Below are 21,184 nucleotides of genomic sequence, written 5' to 3' on the forward strand. Positions count from 1 at the left end.
ATTGAGATATAACTCAGTTACCAAAATGCGAGCGCGCAGCGCGAGCAGAAAATGTTAACATTCACACCATAAAACTGGCATTTTTTACCATGTTTACAGAGCACTCTTTAAAACTCAATGTGTAAATCAAACAAAATAATGAATATGTTAAGCAAGATTATGTAAATCACTTAACAGGCAATGCGAAAGCGAAGCGCAAGCAAAATTTTATATAGTGACATGAAAGATTTTGCTAATTTTCCAAGACTTTACCTCGTCTTATTTTATTCACTCTCGTCTTCCTCCTCTTTTCTTCTCCTGATCTCTCTTTTCACTCCTTTCTTCTTTCCTCTCTTTTTTCGAGTAAAGGCATGATTTTACATGGAATGAAAAGGAAATGTTCTCTTCTTATATCCATAGGCGAGGATTAGAGGAAAGAATAAAAACTTAATCGGCATACTACTGAATAGACAATGGTGCGCTGCCATGCGACCAAGAATGGAAATTATATGAGTGATAAGTATAAATAGTTCATTGGATTGTAAGGTTCGACCCAAAAGTGACGACAGTTTTTTTAAGTAAGGGCGTGAATTTATTTAGAATGGAAGGAAATGTTCTCTTTTCTTATATCTAGGACGACTATATTGTATCCCCTTTAATTCAAATGTTAATGGTAGAGAAAGAGTAAAAAGATGTCGATAATTTTACAATATGTCATGTAATGTAAAATGTCCTTGGTTAATACTTACGCACTTATGGTTTTGTATTTTGTCATGAATTTGAAAAAGACCTAAAATATTTAATCTTATCCCCTATTTATAGTTTGCTAAGACCCATTTTGGATCTGATCGTCAGACAGGTCGTCATATCATTCTCTATTGTGAAATTCGATCGGTGTGGTAAATCAGTGACGCCTCCCCCATCCCAAGTTGAACACCAACTTGGCTCCCTTAAAGAGGTTCAGATCAAATTGGCGCCCATATGCCGCTATGTTTATTCAATCGCCCCCCTGGCCCTTTCTTTATTTTTTCATCTACCCCCTCTATTGCCTTTTTATTTTTTTACGTAAGTAATCAACGCCCTCTACGGTCATTATTTGCCCACCAAATTTGAGATTATTTGTTTGATCGGCGGCGCGGCGGAAACTTAGGCAAAAACTATAACTAGGCGAAAGAAACGGTAAGTAATAGGTGTAGTCTACTCTAGGATCAAGTTATTTTGTTTTTGAGAATAAAAATGGCAATGAACACATATGATATGACAAGGACAAGGCCATACAAAGACGCAACAGACAGGGATGACAGACGATCGACGAGCAAGTCGAGCAGAGTTCGACCTTCGCGGCTCTGGCTAGCGCTAGCTCCCTCGCTGCGCCGCCGGAGATCAGGCGGTGCTAATCGCTACTGAGCTGAGGCTGATCCGACCGACTCTCTCGCGTTCGATCGAGGCGCCAAATCGCCAATCATTTTTGTTTTTCGAACCTTGGCTTTGTTTTTTTGATGAACTTTGTCAGGGTCCCTTATTTCATTTGCAATCATAAAATAAATAGCATATTTATTGTAACTAGACAGGGGCCGCGGAATGGTTTTCAAACTCAAACAAAGTGGGGGGGGGGGGGGGGGGGGCTGATCATGCAAAAAATCACAATGATTGATATGGTCATTTTTACAATTTTTTAAAACAGTTTTGGAAAAAAGTAGGGGGGGGGGGCTGATCATGCAAAAAATCACAATGATTGATATGGTCATTTTTACAATTTTTTAAAACAGTTTTGGAAAAAAGTAGGCGGGGGGGCTGAAGCCCCGCGCCCCCCCCCCCCCGCTTCCACGCCACGGCCAATGCTAGACAGTTGAGGGGCACGGCCAATATGGGAGACTCCAATAAGGGAGACAATCTCCCATATTGGAAACTTGCTTTGCAAAAGAACAAAAGAAACAACACCAACAAACGTATGATTTTTTCCACCCAAACTTTTGTCCCACTGAGGTCAGAAGCCCATTTGTTTTGTGTGTGGATGACAACAAAAATCCTTATAAAAACAAAAGTAGACGGTGAATTTTTAAAGTAGACGGTGAAAAGGGGTAATATTTCATGAGGAATCTGCTTATCACATTTTTATTTGCCAAGGTTATCCTTTTCTAAGCAAATGTAAACAAAGAAAATTGGTCTCCAAAACTGGAGACTGTCTCTGAAATTGGATACCAAAATTCTTTATGAAAGTCTCTGATATTGGAGATAATCTCTCTCATGGGAGACAGTCTCCAATATTGGCCGTGCGCCTCTACTGCTAGATCATGAATGGAGTCGGGGAGGGCGTCAACAATCTCGATATATGGAGACATTAAAAAGTTGATATGATAATGACGTCATTCAAGATGGCAACTTGCAAGAAAAACCGTCAGCTCCGGTGAAAATGTCTTTGATGAAAGATTTCTCGATCATCCAGAGGATTTTTATCAATAACTCCGGTCCAAGGTATGCAATTACCGTAAGGGCAGTAGTATTCAACCCGTTTGGAGAGTTTCCTCAAATATAGAAAAATAGAAATTACCTGAAATTGAGACCTGTTTTATTTCCAAGAGCAAGTGCTGGTTATTCTTTTTCCGTTTTTTTTCTTCAACCAGTCGACTGTGTGCGCGGGTGATCGAATTATACGTCGATGGTTTTTGGCACTTGTGTTCAATCCGCCGGCACAAGTGTTCAACCTAGCGATGAAAGATGGCCCTGTCTCTCAATCTGCCCTTGTCCCATCCGACTTTGGACTAGACCATTTGAGACGAGACCAAAGAGGGAATAATCAAAGCCAGAGACTAACATAGATCTAGCTCTAATTTAGTAATCTAAACCCTTTAGAGATTCGCTAGATAGGTTGAATACTAGTGCCATTCAGTGCAAAAAGGCCATCACAGCATAATTCAATCCCCGCGCATACAGTCGACAGATTGATAAAGAAAATACTGACAACATGAAATTAAGATAAATTCCCTATTTCTAAATATTTGGGGGAATATGTCAAAATCTTCGAATTATGCCTGGTTGAATACTGGTGCCCATACGATACTTATATTTCCCTGATAATGGAAACCATGAAACTGTAAATTTCGTTTAAAATTATAAAAAACAGTTTTAAATCGCGACCTATAAAACGTTAGTTCAAATACGTTGGCTGTACGTACGGGCCTCCAAGCTCTTCAGTCTATGTATTGGTGAGTGGAGCCAACGTAGTTCAGCGGAACAACCAAAATACAGAGACTGAAGCTTTTGGTCTAGTTGATATTTATAAATATATAAATGTTATAGGGGGTTAAAATAACGATGCAAACCCCCCCCCCGATGGGCATGATGGGGCTCATCGATTTTAGTCCTTATTTCATCAAAATATATAAAAGAATGGACCAAAATAAAGATTATTATTCTGTCTTGCATGTGTTGGCCTGAAATTAAGTACCGGTACCTGAAATGCACCAAAACACAATTTTCTGTTATTGGATTTATACTTGAAATTTCCATCTGTTTATTATCAGGATTTGTATTTTTCATTTGTATTGTATATATGCTTGTATTTTGTTTTGTAAATACAGGGCCCCCAAGTACAACAGTTTTTGACTACTGATGGGTTTACCCTCTATAAACAAAACCAAATGAAAAAAAAAATAAAAACTGAGAAAAATTACCTTAAAAGGAAAAAAAAGTGACTTAGAACTAATCTATACTTCTGCTGTCGCACAACTCCCACTTTCCTGGTTTATCCGAACTTAACATCATTTCATCTTTGAGATAGGCTGCAGAGCCCTTTTGGCTTTGTCCCTTGAAGATTACAGCAGATGATAAACACGTACAGTAAAAATATGGCCATTTTATTGAGTCCCTGTACAGATCGAGTTAGAACTTCAGTCTCTGTAATTGGTGAGTGGAGCCAAAATAGTTCAGAAAAACAACCACCATAACAGAGACCGAAGCTTTTGGTCTAATTAATAACCCCATTTATTTAAAGTTAGACCAACAAAAGTAAAAAAAAAAATCTTGATCTAGGACAGACAATAGCCTAACTTGTTAGAACTAAAAAACGTTCACTGTTATCATTTAGCCTATTTTTGCCTTTAGGCCTAACTTTTGACTTTGACTTTTTGTACACGGAATCACATTTTTGAGCAATTTTGGTCTGACGTGCATTTACAAAATGTTGCATAATTTTGGAACCACGTAACTAGGCGATGTAAATTTGGTCTCAAAAGATGCGCAAGATTTGAAAAGAAAAAAGTCAGTGAGCTGAGAGATGTGGTTGAAAAGTAAGGTTGATTTAACAGGGATAGGCCCCAATCTTCAGCTATTTTCTAATAATGCATGTACTATGTAGATCCAGGGAGACCACAACACTGTCACAGTTGGATTTCTCCAACATGACCAAGTTTGTGCTGAACGATGACCCCTAATTCTAAAATTATGAGGATGTCAAGGATTATTTTAAAGTTTTTGTCTCTTTTTTCTTCAACACAATCTGACATTTGAACCTGATTAGTTTTTGATTAATATTTGAAATTTAATTCCTACATTTGGCATCGGTAATGTGAAAGAGTTCTGCTCCTCTTTTGTACAAATTATGCAAACATACGGTTCATAAAATTGTCTTGCACAATAGTTCATGTTATGTCAGTCAATTTGGTGACTGCTGCTAGCAATTACATGTACATTGAAACTACAGGCAAAATCATAAAAATGTCATTGAATCTGTCATATCATTTACGCAATTGACATAACACCACACAGCTATTCTAATAATAATAATAATGATAATAATTTGACTTATATCGCGCCATATCCACTCTGTAGAGTGTTCAACGCGCTTTTTAGGAAATTATAAAAGAATTGAAGAGAAATGTTTTAAGGTAATGTTTGAAAGTTTCAGAGGTCAAGCACTGTTTGATGTTTTCAGGGAGGCTATTCCATAACTTAGAGGATGAGTAAACAAATGATCTTCCCCCAGGATTTGGAAACTTTGGGGGTAACAAGAGAATTGGAAAAGGAGGAACGTTAGAAAGTTAGCAACAAAATCTTGAACATAATACGTTGTTTTACAGGGAGCCAATGTAAGGATCTTAAAATAGTAGTTATGTGAGTGCGCCTATATATTCTCTCTATCTCTCTATATATATATATATCCTTCCTCACTGGCCATAATCTTTTCATCAATTCTTTTATCCTAGATATTATCCAGATTCTCGTAACAACATGTGTCTCAATATTTCTGAGCTATGATGATGAGCGGACTTCATCAACTTTTTTAACATCATGATACCTGCAATATGTTCAATCTGCTCGGACTATTTTGAGTCTGATCAGACTGTTGTCTCCTGCCCTTGTGGACATGTCTTCCATGAGCACTGGTAAGTTGTTAGTAATATTAATTGCCTTCCCTTGATCAGGAGATTTTCTTTCATTGTGTGTGACAAAAATAATTGGATGCTTAAAAATGAGAGATATATGATGTATTAATCTTACAAATTCTTCATCTTCATCATCATCATCGTCATTATCATCATCATCATCATCATTGAAGTCATTATCACTACCATCATCATTGACATAATTAATCATCATCATCATCATTATTTAAGTCATTATCATCACCACCATCATCATTGACATAATTAATCATTATCATCATGATCATCATGATCATCATCATCATCATCATCATCATCATTGAAGTCATTATCATCACCACCATCATCTTTGTCATCTCCATCATTGTCATGATTAATCATCATCATCATTATCATCATCATCATCATTCTTACCACCACCCCCATCATCACTGTCATCACCATCATCATCATCATCATCATCAGCATTATCAGCAGCATCATCAGAGCTGCCAAGTAGTACGATTTTTCCGTATTTCATACAGAAATCAATTTAAAATACGGCAGTACGCTTTTTCATGATAAAATACGGGAAAAAACAAATTAGAGAAGAAAAGGTATTCCGTGTGTTGCTGCCCTCTACGTTCAATGAGTTATGCTTTCATCAAGGCTTTCCGATTAGAATTTTCGATATCCTGGCGAATCAATGCGGGTGACAAGTTCCGAGCGCACGCACGTAGTTTACAAGCGCAAAGCAGCGGCTCAAATCGCGATATTTTGCGACTGGTAAATACGTCTGTAAGGATGATGACGTCATCCAAGATGGCAACTTACGTTGACCGACGGAAGGATCGAAGATGACGATGTTTCGATCATAATCTGAAACGAATTAGCCGTAACTGCGGTCTAAGGTACGATATTTCTGAATTTCATACATTTTTCCGTAAATATGGATGCAATTTCTTTTTCATAATGTGACATTTTATGATTTTATGTGCAAAAATACGATCGGAAAAAACCAGGTTTCCGTCGAATGTTAGATCTAACGTTACTGCTAATACGTTGTCTGTACGTACGGGCCTCCTAATTCTTCAGTCTATGTATTGGTGAGTCAGCCAACGCAGTTCAGCGGAACAACCAAAATCTAGACTGAAGTTTTCGGTCTCGTGTGCGACGGTGTGGGGCGCAAAATAATGTAAGAAGTGATCGAACTTTGCCATTATGCATGCATATTTATCTCATGGTAAAAATACGGATTTTGGGGGATAAGAATACTGAAAGTGATGGAAAATACAACTTGGCAGCTCTGCATCATTATTATTGTCATGACCGTCATCATCGTCATCATCCTTAGCATCATCATCATAATCTTCATCATGATCATCAACATCACATCCACCACCATCATCATTGTCATCGCCATCATCATCATCGCCATCATCATCATCATCATCTTCATAATGATGATGATGATGATGATCATGATCACGATGATGATGATGATCATCTCATTATTAGTACAAGTCTTGAACAGTAGCATTGGTACCCATACATTATAGATCTGATGATATAAAAATGTAAACTTCAATTAGTTTTGTACTCCATTTTTCTCACTGTAGTGATTCACGTGAGAATATATAATTATTATAAGCCAGGATTTTTTTCTTCAAATAATTGCTATACAACATGTAGAAAAGTTCAGAATGTTACTTTTGTCTGTTTTAGCTTTCAAAATCAATTCAATATATTTGACAGATGAATGTTAATATCCCTTTGTAATGGAAATGACCAATGACTGTTTTGGCATATACATGTAGTATGCATAGATTACTTCATCTTTCGACCCTGAACACATTGATACTGACCATTTACAATTTACAAAATCTTTAGGTGGGTTTTAATAGTGCTTCTAAATTTCCCATCGATCCAATACCTTCAGTGAATCAGTTACTAGAATGGTATTGAGCCTAAGAGCAATTATGTTTTACTTATGTATTGATTTTTAGCCCTTTTGATTGTAAATTACCACCTGTGTTATATTTTACTTAAAAAAATGAAATTACATGCACATAATTTGCACCCTACTGAGCTGGCCATACATGTTTTGTCTACATTTGTCTACATTAAGTATACAATGTACATGCTGTTGTAATCTTAAAGTAAGGTTACAAATACAAATCTAGTATTTACATATAATTTTTTGCAACCAACACGTTAGATTTCATATGAAATACTTGAAGAATGTTTGAATGACATTGATATATCCTTGTTTATGTAGCTTGTTGCAGTGGCTGGAGAGCTCTACGACGTGCCCTCAATGCAGACGTCATACCACGTCTCGGAAGCTCATAAGGTTGTTCTTCGAAGTACAGGAACCTGAGGATGGAGAAGTGGATGCAACCTCACTCAAGGTCTGTTTTTATACTCATAAAGATAAATGCCAATTGTGGTAATGATCTCAAAATGACTTTACAGAATCCAATATAATGACCACCCAAGTGTCCGTTTGTATGAATAAAAAAATATGTACGAAATAGGAAAAGATTTTGGAAGACATTGTGTAATTGCTGAAAAACAAGCAAAATAAGCGCGGACTTGGGCACTTTCGTCAGGTCTTTATTCCAGCAATAATATAAATTGTCCCAGGTATGCATATCTGTGTTGGCGATCATCAGTGTGATCGTTTTTCAGCTTAGATTTAATGATTTCACAGTACAGTTTATGTAACTGTACCAGATCTAGATCCACAATGATATAGTAATACTTAATCTTGGTTTTACTGACTTTCTTATGAAATCAGTGTTTTACTGCAGCTACTTTCATTTAGCTTTAACAACCAGGGGAAAAAAGTTATGCAGGGGCTTGGGGCAATTTGCCTTTCAAATGTGAAAAGAACCCTGGAAAAAAGAAGAAAAAAAAAGCTCCAGAATATCCCCATTCACTGCCATGTTAGCTTATCCAGTGTAGCAGATTAAGGTTTTGAGAGGTGGCCCCCAAAAGTGAAAAATATATATTTTTGCATGCTCTTATTTCAGGGACAAGGGATGATATTAAATTCGACATTTGGATAGAGCAGAGCTTCAAACTTATCAGTTATATGAAGAAATCTTCTGGGGTGGTATACTTATTTGTTTTGCCCGTTGACCACTGACTCACACATTGGTTTTGGAATGAAGATTTCAAGTATGTTGGGCACTACATTGCCATGATAATGGCATCTCATTTGCTAATATTTGAAAAATATGGTGGAGCTGATTGAAACTTTGATCCCAAAGTGAGTCTTCACACAAGACTAGCACATATAAAACTAGCCCTATTTTGATTTCAGAGACCTTCAGTATATCATTTTAGGTTGCATATTCAGACTATTTAACTTGAGTGAAGGGTTTGCACAGCAGATAAGATATGAATGACCATCAGCGATATTTCTTAAGTTGACGCCTTTGTGTATGTTTATTTCGATTTCAGAATGAAGTTGGTGAACTGCAAGCTGAAATTTGCAGGAAGAAGAAGGAGATTGCTGACTTGGTTGAAGAGAGCGCACATAACAGCGAAAGGGTTGTAACGTTGAATAAAAACATCAAGAAAGTCACCAAGAAACTCTCAGATGAACAGTCTACAAATGAAGCACTGAAAGTGAGTGTACTGGATAACATGCACCTTGATCTAAACCCTCTGGCCCGTATTCTGTAGTCTGGTTTAAAGTTGTGGTTTAACTATGGAAAGCCAGTTGTTACATAAATATCGAACAGAAGAGGTTCAATGTATTAGCTCTTTTGACTCCCAAAACTCTATTAACTGCTTTGGAAGAATAAGTATGACAGTCGTCTTCACCAAAGAATTAGTAAGAACACAGTAAACATGAGAAGCGTTCACTGTGAACAAAATTTTGAAACATTTGGCTTTCCATAATTTTAGCACAGAGTTAGACCATGGTCTAATTTATACCGGATTTCAGAATATGGACCATTCTGTCTACTTTCTGATGGGTCTCACCCAACATGATCTGATTCTGAGTTGTTTTCAACCAGTTTGTCTACTAACCCTTTGATCTATTTGCCATTAAGCCCATTTATTGTGTCAGTAATTCCCGCTGACTGATTTGCTCTGACCCATCAGATAATCCGATAATATTCAATTACCGGTATTTGAAGTAGAAAGAAGAAATTTTATTTTGCCACTGGATCGTGCGCCCTGCAGCCACTGAACAGCAGCAGGTCCATGTTACTCTATCCCTCAAATGGTTGAATGTAAAACAGGGTAGCAGCAACTCCCATCATTTAAAGGGATGGTCCAGGCTGAAAATATTTATATCTGAATAAATATAGTAAAATTCACAGAGCAAAATGCTGAAAATTTCATCAAAATCGGATAAAAATAATCAAGTTATCAAATTTTAAAGTTTATCAATATTTTGTGAAAACACATCATGACATGCCTAGAACTGTTTCATGGGAATAATGCAAATCTTTCAAATTCAATAACTTTTTTTTTTCTTCAGCATTTTGCTTTGTGAATTTCAATCTATTTATTGAGATATAAATATCTCCATCATGAGACTTCATGATAAAAAAATATGCAACATGATCTTTTGACCCCTAGATGACCTTTGACCTTATCATCCTCATGAACACACATATATGTGGTATTACCCAAGGATCATCTGTACCATCATTTGTATACATGCACCCACACATTATAAATTTTCATTATTTCCTAAATTCCTCTTATTTTTTTTGAATCCTCTGAACTTTATGATAGTTTACTAGAATGTGCAAAATAAAGGTTGTGTTTACTGTTATTCTTTCTATTCTTGAAAACAGAAACAACTTGATGTAATGAGTTTCAGAATGGACGAGGCAAAAGAAGCCAAGCGAGAGGCCAAGAGGCTCAGGGAGAAACTCAAATTTTTGGAGCGGTGAGGCAAAGTTTCCTTTTCAGTACTTGATATGTATTTCTCTAATCATCTTATGTTTAATCCCTCTTTGCAGTTTGAATTATTCATGTCATGTGTATTTCTTTTTCTTACAATCTTCTCTCCCTTTTTATGCTCATGGATGTTCTTTGTCTTTCACACTCTCTCTCTGTTTCTCTCTCACTCCACTCTATTTGTATCCCCTCTCTCTCTTCCTGTCCCATCTCCACTCTTCCACTCTCTCACCTCTTCTAATTCTATCTTTACTTCTCACTCACCCACTCTCTATGTTTATTTCTCACTCCACTCTATTTGTATCCCCTCTCTCTCTTCCTGTCCCCTCTCCACTCTTTTCCACTCTCTCACCTCTTCTAATTCTATCTCTACTCCTCACTCACCCACTCTCTCTGTTTATTTCTCACTCCACACTATTTGTATCCCCTCTCTCTCTTCCTGTCCCCTCTCCACTCTTTTTCCACTCTCTCACCTCTTCTCATTCTATCTCTCCTCCTCACTCACCACTGTCTCTGTTGCTTTCTCATCCCTCAGATTTGAGCTTGTAATGTCCATGAATGCTGACATGGTGGACAATATGCTGCGGGAGTTTGGAGAAGGACCCAAATCAGCAAGAGAGCTAGCTACATACTGTGCGTCTTTGAAAAGGTGAAAGTCATCACTTTTATTTGTTCAATATATTTTACATCATCTAACCAGTTCCAATCTTGGGTCTTGAGATCCAAAAGCTGTAGGAGCCACTGTTCCGTTGAGATTCATGTAGTTTCTGGTTAGACAATTGAAAATAATTTTTGATACATGCAAGTATTTGATTATTCTTATTTCAAGAGGCCTTTGCTCATTTCTGTCACTTGCTACTTGTGTCTTTGTGTATTTGACATACTGGATACTCTGATTTTTCTTTATAGAGAATTTGAGAACATTAAGGACTCAAGAAAGCAGCTGAAGGAGGAGAACAGTAGTTTAAGGAAAGACCTGAACCAAAAAACAAGAGTGGTAAGATACATAAAGACGTAACCCGCTTCTCACAAAACAGTGTAATTGATTCAGTCAATCTCAACTATCGAAAGCCAACAGTGTCATTAATTGTGCGTTTCATGATACTTGCACGCAAGTTGCTCACTTAGTGTGACATCACACCTCCACGTTATAAATCCCACTGCTGCCTGACGTTCTTTGGCAAGCTTCAATCCACCCTTTTCTACTCTCCACCCAGGTGTGAAGCAATTAAGTCTTGAAATTATTGGAATGCTCACCAGGGAGTGGAGAAGGTGCATATTGTTTATGGCAAGCCAGGATCTGATGACCAGAGTAATAATACATCTGTAAAGTACTAGAAATGTTGTAATGTTTTAAGCACTATACAAATCATACCGATTATTATTATCATTATTCTGAACAATGGGCCCTCTTTCATGCATAATTTTTTGTCCTAATAGAAATGGTTTATTTTCAATTGGTCTAATGCAAATTTCTTCCAATTACAACCTCGCCTACTATCATTTGGTCTATTATCAGTTCGGTCCACTATCCACACATGGTCTAATTGCCATTCATCCACTAACCATTTCATCTAATAACCAATAGTCATTTGGTCGATATTCAAATTGGTCTAATTTGACTAAGTGTTAATTAGGCAAAATGGATGGAAATGAAATGGATATTAGACCAACTTGTTATGAGACGAAATGGTCGTAGACAAGCTGGTGATTAATATACGAAGTGATGATTGGACCAAATGGTTGTTCGATGAAATGTTGATGGACGTAATGACAGTGAGGTTAGACAAAATGAAGGTAGGCTATGTGATGAGTGGACGAGTTGGCAAATTACCATAGAAGTTAAGGCCATCGCACACCTTACGACCTGACTGGTCTATGACTGGCTTGTAACTGAGTGAGGGGAGATGTGACGTCACAGCTCTTGTGCTTGATAGTCGCAGACCAGTCAAAGACAAGTCGCAACGAATATCCTTATGACTGGATCGCAAGCTCAATCCAACTTCCAGCCAATCAGACAGCAGCATTGCACGACGCGCATCTGATAAACAATGCGCATACGTGGTAGTAAGCTCATTTTCTCAGTTGCTATGGCATAAAGCAAAAAGCGCATGCGTGAGTTGCAGACGGAAGAGCAGTCGGATTGCAAGGTGTGCGGTGTCGAAGGCTTATGACTACCTGGTGATTCATCTCTCTCTACTCACTCAGTCGCAAGCCAGTCTTAGATCAGTCGGGTCGTAAGGTTTGCATTGGTCTTTAGGTTAGTAGTGATTGCCATAGCAGAAAGCCTTGGATTGTCGTTTATTGTCTCGCCCACAAGAGGTGAAGGCGAGACTTACGGAACCAAATGTCGTCCTTCCGGCCTATGTCGTCTGTCGTCCATCCGTCACAAATCTAATGACACATAACTCCACAACCGTAAGTCGCTTTTCAACCAAACTTGGATGGTAGGTGGACTTGGGGAACCTGCATGTTATGCCGCACTCGGAGGTCACATGGTAAGGTCAAAAGTCATTTTCAGGTCAACATTCAAGTTTACATGCAAGACTCTCATGACACCTAACTCCTCAACCGCACAGTACGTCACTTTTCAACCAGACTTGGATGGTAGATGGACTTGGGGGACCTGCATGTTATTCTGCAGTAGGGGGTCACATGGTAAGGTAAAAGGTCATTTTTAGGTCAACATTAAAGTTTATGTGCAAGGCTCTTATGACAAGTGTTATTATCCCAGTCATTTCACAATGAAGTTTCGATACAATTCTGTTGCGTGCCCTCGCAAATCACGATATTTCTGTTCATTTTCAAATTAATGTGGACGAGACACAAAATCGCTCTTGCCTTGTTGCCATTACTTTTATCTTCATTATCATTCTAATCATGTCATATCAATTCATTTAATTCGTCAACTTTCAATTCCATCTATCAACAGCTTGACATCAAGTCTAAAGATTTGGAAGCCGTTCAGCATTCTCTCGTGTCATTACAAGATGACGTCCAGAGCTTAGAGAAGGAGAAGAAAGAACTCAAAGAGCGCAATGAGATCTTACAAGCAGCCCTCAACTCACCCTTGGATGGTGCCAAGTCAGCATCCCTCAAACAAGTCTTTACGTAAGTTCATTATCATTTTAACCCACACCAGACCAGGCTTTTTTGGGTTCTAGAAAACGGGCAGAGGGTTGTATCACCCCCGCCCCACCCCCCCCAAGATCTCGGCTGCCAATAGCGCGAATGCATAAATCATACTTCTTGCTCTAATTCACTAAAAAAAAGCTAGAATGCCAATTTTGGGTGTAAATACTCTTGATACCATTCATAACAATTACAAATAAAAAAATCCTAGTTTGAAAATAAATTTTTTATGTATTTTATTGTTTAATGAATTTCTCATGTATTTCTCTTTTTTTTACCTTTTGGTTTTTGTCTCACCTGCGAAGCAGAGTGAGACTATAGGCGCCGCTTTTCCGACGGCGACGGCGGCGGCGGCGTCAACATCAAATCTTAACCTGAGGTTAAGTTTTTGAAATGACATCATAACTTAGAAAGTATATGGACCTAGTTAATAAAACTTGGCCATAAGGTTAATCAAGTATTACTGAACATCCTATTAGAGTTTCATGTCACATGACCAAGGTCAAAGGTCATTTAGGGTTAATGAACTTAGACCATGTTGGGGGAATCAACATCAAAATCTTAACCTGAGGTTAAGTTTTTGAAATGTCATCATAACTTCGAAAATATATGGACCTAGTTCATTAAACTTGGACATAAGTTTAATCAAGTATCACCAAACATCCTGCTGGAGTTTCACGTCACATGATTAAGGCCGATTTTGGGGTATCTGTTGAATTACAATCAAAACTTTAAAAGTTTTTGGATCTGATTCATGAAACTTGGACATAATAGTAATCAAGTATCACTGAACATCCTGTGCAAGTTTCAGGTCACATGATCAAGGTCAAAGGTCATTTAGGGTCAATGAACTTTGGCCGAATTGGGGTATTTGTTGAATTACCATCATAACTTTAAAAGTATGTTGGTCTAGTTCATAAAACTTGGACGTAAGAGTAATCAAGTATCACTGAACATCCTGTGCACATTTTAGGTCACATGACCAAGGTCAAAGGTCAATGAACTTTGGCCATAATGGGGGTATCTGTTGAATTACCATCATAACTTTGCAAGTTTATTGATTTGACTTTTGAAACTTGGACATAAGAGTAATCAAGTATCACTGAATATCCTGTGCAAGTTTCAGGTCACATGATCAAGGTCATGTGAGGTCAATGAACTTTGGCCACATTGGGGGTATTTGTTGAATTACCATCCTATCTCTGTAAAGTGTATTGGTCTAGTTCATAAAACGTGGAAATAAGAGTAACCAAGTATCACTGAACATCTTGTGCGAGTTATAGTAGTTTTCAAAGTCAGCACTGCTGCTATGTTGAATCGCGTGGTGCAGGTGAGAGCACGTATGTTCATCACCCATAGGCTATGTATCAACCCAGCGGAGTTCGCCATTAAAGGCCTTTGCACAGTTTCAACGTTGGTGTCGTGATATTTTTCAATAAAGAAAATGCGTGTCGTACCCATGACAATATGTATTGTTACTGGAATTTCCAGGAATTTAAAATGGATATGGTGTGATCAAACTATGAAAATTTATAACCCATATGTCGATGGTCATATCATGACTTTAGTTAAGAACATCGTGCACAAATAAAGGCAGATCAACCTAATTTCATATCATTGTCTAATACGTAATAGATCGAGTGTGATGGGGGAGGGGGGTAAAAAATTCAACATTTTATTTCCATTATTCTACCATGTTCTCAATTTTTTTGATACTTTCTTTCTATAGTATGTCATTTTGTTGTTATTTTATTGTATAGTTGTGTTGAGTTTGACAACTCTCCAGTTTTTTTTAAGTGTAAGCTAGATGAATAATCAGTGAATCTTATAGGGCTATATGGCAATTGAAATCACGTAGGTCAAGTGGCGTTATCATCTGATCGGGGGAGGGGGGGGGGGGTGAGAGCAATATACAAGTATTGAGCTGCAAATTAAAAAAAGTGGTACCCCCTTCCATAAAGAGCTGTTAGTAGACAGAGATATATAAAATGTGTGTGAAGGGGGTGGGGGTCAAAGCAATATATTGAGCTGAAAATTCAACAAAAATATTTCAGGGTACCACCCTCGGCCCGTCAAGAGCTATCAATAGACAAGGGCGGATCCAGCCTTTGCCAATGAGGGGGGGGCGCGCGATTTTTTCAGCCAAATTTTCCCGATCGGCCGCTTGAAGTTGATTTTTGTTTGTATTATTGAAGGGGGTAGTCTTACAAGTCATTTCTAAGCTTCATATAATCTCATATATAAGGATTATTTAAAAAGTGCGAGTGCAAAGAGCGAGCTATTTCTTTCAAGTATTTGTCCTAAAATTTAATATTCTGGGCAATGTTTGTGATCCTAAATGTGTATCCACCAACTAAATAATTACTGCCAGCGCGGAGCGCGAACAGTCAATTTTAATATATGTATATTTATCTATCAAAAAGGGATTAAAATACTTGATATTCCGATCTGTAAAAGGGACAATTTAAGTTCTGTATCACGCACTTTGTAGGAAAATTATTATGGGTGGATATGGATCACAGTTTGAAATAAACTGATATGTTTCAATATTATTAGTTTGAGCTTTGACATAGGAGCGGGACATCCTAAGCACATTGTCATCAAATGAAAATGATGACTATCATATTTCTCTTCCTAAACGCGAAATAGAACTTGTCAATATTCCATTGTGAAAAAAATGACATAGTGATTATTAAATTGACATCTTATCTATTAATGTAATAGGCCTAATGAGACCAGCGCAAATCGCTAGCCGATTTTTGCGTTGAATTGTCATAAAATGGGGATTTCAAGAAGTTTGTTATAGAATTAATATTGAGCTATATATACATAACTCACGATGTTTATATGAAAGAGAGGGGGAAAGGAACACCCCCTTCTCCCGATCCGCCTGAGACAACATTATAACTTCTAATTTCTTCTTTCTCTGTTTTTTTTAAATATATTTCGTGTACATGTCATCTTTTCAATTTTGATAGTAATTCCTAGTTTTTTTTTAAGTTTAAACAGATTTTATCATTTATGATTACAATAGTCTGCTGGGCAAACCCTTCACTCGAAATAAGGGTCTGAATGTGCAGCCTACTCAAGCCTTGTGTACTGAAGGCTCTCTCGCTCTGTATTGGAACAGCACGTTTTGTATGTGCTAGTCTTTGCGTGGAGGCACACTTGTTGATCAAAGTTCCAATGAGGGTCTGTGCCTGCAGACTAAATTCTATACGTGTTGAGGACCCCACTGGAAATACGTTTTCGAACTATTCTGTTAATGATTACCGATTTTTATATTTTAATTGATTTAATTTCATTTATTATTTTCATTTATTTATTTATTCATCTTTTCATTTATATTATTAATTTATTCTTTAGGTTATGTAAATGAAATACTAAAATATTAAATTAAGAGGAAAGGATTTAGACAGTAATTTTACAGCTACAACTAGTAAAGTATATTCATTTGCGAAAAAAAAAATATTTCTTTTTTTTTATCTTAAGACCGATCCGGGGACATTCATAACGTAGTTTACAGTCAAAGAAGTAAATTGTGTCAGGAACTCGTTGGCTGCAGTAAATAAATATTGTTTTTAAAAATGGATAACCGTTATCAATAAAGTATTGCCGGAATGAGCTCTTTGGTATAAACACCGCTTGCAAACCAATTATGCACATTGAAGACTAAACGCTGACTTTATAATCAAAAGAAAATTATAAACTGATTGAAATTGCCATTGCATACAATGGCATGTAAATGCAGTATTTTGTTTGTTTTATACAAAGAAAGCCGACTATGACGCCCATCATGATTTTTTCATACAATATGATTCTATTTACATCACAATTTATATAATTATAGACACCGCCCCCCCCCCCCCCCCCACACACACATATACAGTTATGCGCTATATACAGTCAATGTGAGTATGTTACATATGCAATCTTGACCTAAATTTGCCTTTTGGTAATTCAGGAAAGAAATAATAATTCTCGAAAATGAAATCATTCATGTGTCAGGTTTATTCCGAGCATTTTCCAAAATCGTTAACCATCAATTTTCACAGATTAAGTGTCAAAATTAAGCACTAAAGTGCAAAGTGATCATTGCAAGGGGAAAAGGTACGTAGAAAATATCACCTTACATCAGTATGGGACTAGATATCCATCCCCGCAGACACGGCGATCAGCCCGTGTGCGCACGCTAAAATTTATCATTCTGCGGCTCGCTTGCTGGGAATGAACTTGATTTTTCTCTCAATTACGAAACTCATCGTGGAAAAGGTTATCCAACATGCATTGATATACTCGTAAAATTTATCGTCATGTATCATTTACACACAAAAAATAGAATATAACCCTTCTTTCGGAGAACTATTATTAAGTTGTTCGAATCTAACGATTTTCTTTTGAAAACATAACAAAAAATTACCTGATTTCAAATGCCTGTCTTTTCCTTAAAAAAACTGGAGAACAAAATCCACCGCCGTTATTATTTATGAAAAATACTAAAAAGTGTACTTAGATGCTTTTGAAGAAAATGAAAATTTAAGGGGATTCGAAAATAAGGATTTTGCAATGTTATATCAAATTTCTGTTATATTTTCATCAATTTTGGGATTGCATCGAAATGACTGATCATTCGAAGTCTTACCGACATTTGCTTGTAAATTTGGTATATGTTGGTACACTGATAGTCAACGTAAATGATAAACATTCATAGCCTCACTAAAATTTAACAATTCCATTGTTTTTATGATATTAATGTCGCAGACATTTTAGAGAGTGAAAAAAGTGATGCTCACGAACGTCAATAACAATACGGCTAAGCGAGAAGGCCTTTCAATGGCGCGCTCCACTGATTTGAGGCCGTGAACATACGTGAGACAGCCAGAGGCATTCCACTTGTTTAATGGGTACCTCACTTCTTCATTCATTTGAGCACTTGCGTGCCTGGAAAGTACTAGTACTAGCTGGTTACAGACAATATAATGACAATTATAGCCTTGAGCACTCTGCGGAGTTTTGATATATGTGAAGAACTTGTGTTTGGTATTGCCAGGCCCAGTAACATGACCAAGAAGCCGAGACTGAGCGGCCCTGATGAGAATGAGGATGACAGCATTGTCCTTGTAGAACCGGGGAACCCTGATACACCAGACATCATTGCACCTAGTCCAAGCTTAGAAGCACGGAACACCTGCAGGGAGTTGGGCATCCGTTTTGTGAAAACTACCTCACTGGCTTCCAAGATGAAGAGGGTGAGTGATTTACAGTTTTCAGTTCAGTGTTTGTTATGAATTATTTTGGCAATGAGCTGGGCATTGGTTTTGTGAAAACTACCTCACTGGCTTCTAATACCCCTTTCATAAACCCATCCCCCAATTATCCTCCTAAGAGTAATGCCGATAATTCAATAAAAGTTGCGTTTACAAACTCCGAAAATAATCCACTTTTTTTTAACGAGCGCCTGACCCGAAAAAGGCGGATAATTGTCATGGCAACTGCAGACGCCCCCTCCGATGGGGTTGCGTTGGAAAAAGGTGACCTTGTGACCGCAACATGGCAATTATCCGCATTACTTTAGAAATGCATTCATAAAGTCAAAATCTGTTCCCGATGCTGGTATTATGTGGATAATAGCAACATCGAAATAATGCAGATAACTCTTGTCCTCCTCCTAATGTGTCTAAGAGTCACTGTTTTTCATTACTCTTACCTTTCTACTTTCCCCAGCCTGAAAATAGTGTGTCAGAATCATCTATATGGAAGAACACATTAGCTTCATCTAGTCTCTTCAACAAGAGAAGAGCCCTCTCAGGTCGCAACGAGAGCAGTCTCAGGAAAGGTTATGATGGCATGGGCGGCCATGATAGATTTATTGACACTGAAGTATCCTTTTTCACTTATTTATTTTGTAATTTGAGGTATTTATGTGAGAGTTTTAGGATATGATACTCCGATTTTGCAGCCATTTCAAAAGTGTCTTTTTTTTCTACAAATTCCTGTCGATGAAATATGCCCTCAGATAGTGTTAAAAGATAAGCTCTGGTACACGTAATGAACTGTTCACGGAATTGAACAAAATTGAACAAAACTTACACAGAATTATTATAAAAAGTATTTATAAATGTATGATATATGTCAAACCATTTTCAGCAAATGGTATAATTATTGAGTAATGAGCAAATGAAAATAAGAAACAACAAAAAAATGCCTGTCTATTTATAGTGTGATCCCACATGTTTCTTATGTTAAATAGCTACACGAAGAAAAGCATGTGGTACATGTAGAGAAATAAATATAATATCAAAAAAGTTATAATTACTTTAATTAAACTCTTTTTTTTTCTAAATAGGCATTCTAATATAAGGTAAACAGTTTCATATTGCTTTCAACCATTTCCTATCAAAAACTAAATTTCTATACCAGTACTCAAGCTTTATAGCTTTAATTTGTACGACTCAATAAATTCTTTGCTGATTGTGAGAATATTGCGTACCTGATTATACCTGTTTTTTTTTTCAGGCATAATGAACTGATACCTTATAACGTATTGAGGAAAAGCAAATGAAAGTATTTGATATATATTTGTTTTATTGCCAAGGTTGTTATTCTTCCTTAATTGGTTTTTTATTCAGCCCATTATCATCAGACCAAACATGAAGAAAGCACCTCGAGGAGTAAAGAGGAAACCTTCAGGGAAACCGTGTTCACAACCGCTACCGACGTTGGACAGGTTCTTACCCTCTTGAACAACTCTCAAGGTTTTGCTCCATTGAGAGGGGTTCCTCAAGAAAACTCAAGGATGTGTGCAGAGTGTGTCAAAGAAACAGTGTCCACACCTATTCACAAGTTCTTTTGAAGAGGATCTCTTTGATAGGACATTGAAAGGTGATCATCAAGAATGCTGAAGGATGTGTCCAGAAGATGTTTAAGGAACTGTGTCCTTCTCATTTCCCAACTTCCTTTGATGAATTTTACCCTTGTTCATACATGTAGACAGACACATTATCAGCTTGTGATATGGAGGATCCACGAAGGAATCATCCTTTCAAAGAGACTTCCAAGAACCTTTAAATAGCTTTGAAGTAAACGTCTGAGGATGTGTGAAGGAGACTTCCAAGATAGATACTTTGAAAGAAACATTCTACATTGTTCTTTGGGAAATATTGGAAGAAACTTCACAGGAACTTTAACAGGGACTTCCAACAACCTTCAACAAACTTTTGAGGAAACATGTGAGGAAGTTGGAAGGAAACATGCAAAGAACTGTGGAGGAAACTTCTGAGATCGTTCAAAGAAACTTGTTGAAAGATTTAATGGAACTTCATCAGAAATTACTAGGATACTTCAATGAACCCTGTAAGTATTCAAGGGACATCTCAGGAATTTGTAAGGAAACTTTTAAAGAGATTTCTAAGAAACCTTGGAGGGTACATAGAGAACTTGGGAGGAAATGTCCAAGGAACTTTACATAGATAGAAACTGTCATAGAATTGCATCGGTTACATTTTCCAAACTCGGGCATTTTTCTTTTTCCACCAGTGGTCGTATCACTACTTATGAAAGAAAAATAGAGCAGTTCAGTTCCTTGTGAATTAAATACTCAAAACTAGTTCAAGACCAGTTTCTCATAATGTCTTATCTCAGAAATTAAGTTCACTCAACTTCACTTTGCATTTAGATCATGAGTAAAAGAGAATTGTAGGAAATAATTTTCGATTGATAATATTGTACAGGTAATTCATGGTTGATGTTTTTCATCAAATTTCTCTTGATTTAATTTACAA

The 21,184-nt window shown here is 37.1% G+C and overlaps 1 protein-coding gene across 1 annotated transcript; it reads left to right on the top strand.

The window, feature by feature from the left end:
• Positions 1-1,118: 1,118 nt before the first annotated feature.
• Positions 1,119-20,968, top strand: LOC121427329 (E3 ubiquitin-protein ligase TRAIP-like). Its single transcript, XM_041623671.1, has 11 exons — positions 1,119-1,158; positions 5,184-5,363; positions 7,621-7,753; positions 8,811-8,978; positions 10,166-10,260; positions 10,807-10,920; positions 11,181-11,268; positions 13,204-13,382; positions 18,454-18,652; positions 19,128-19,283; positions 20,033-20,968. Exons 2-11 carry the CDS (start codon positions 5,269-5,271, stop codon positions 20,144-20,146), a joined length of 1,341 nt encoding a protein of 446 aa, XP_041479605.1. The 5' UTR covers positions 1,119-1,158; positions 5,184-5,268; the 3' UTR covers positions 20,147-20,968.
• Positions 20,969-21,184: the final 216 nt, after the last annotated feature.

Source organism: Lytechinus variegatus, chromosome 14 (genome assembly GCF_018143015.1).
Source record: "Lytechinus variegatus isolate NC3 chromosome 14, Lvar_3.0, whole genome shotgun sequence".
Taxonomy (NCBI): domain Eukaryota; kingdom Metazoa; phylum Echinodermata; class Echinoidea; order Temnopleuroida; family Toxopneustidae; genus Lytechinus; species Lytechinus variegatus.

Coding starts and splice junctions, on each gene's coding strand:
- LOC121427329 (XM_041623671.1), top strand. CDS start 5,269: ATGATACCTGCAATATGTTCAATCTGCTCGGACTATTTTGAGTCTGAT. Junction 10,921..11,180: donor TACTGTGCGTCTTTGAAAAG/GTGAAAGTCATC, acceptor TTTTCTTTATAG/AGAATTTGAGAACATTAAGG. Junction 19,284..20,032: donor ATAGATTTATTGACACTGAA/GTATCCTTTTTC, acceptor TTTTTTATTCAG/CCCATTATCATCAGACCAAA.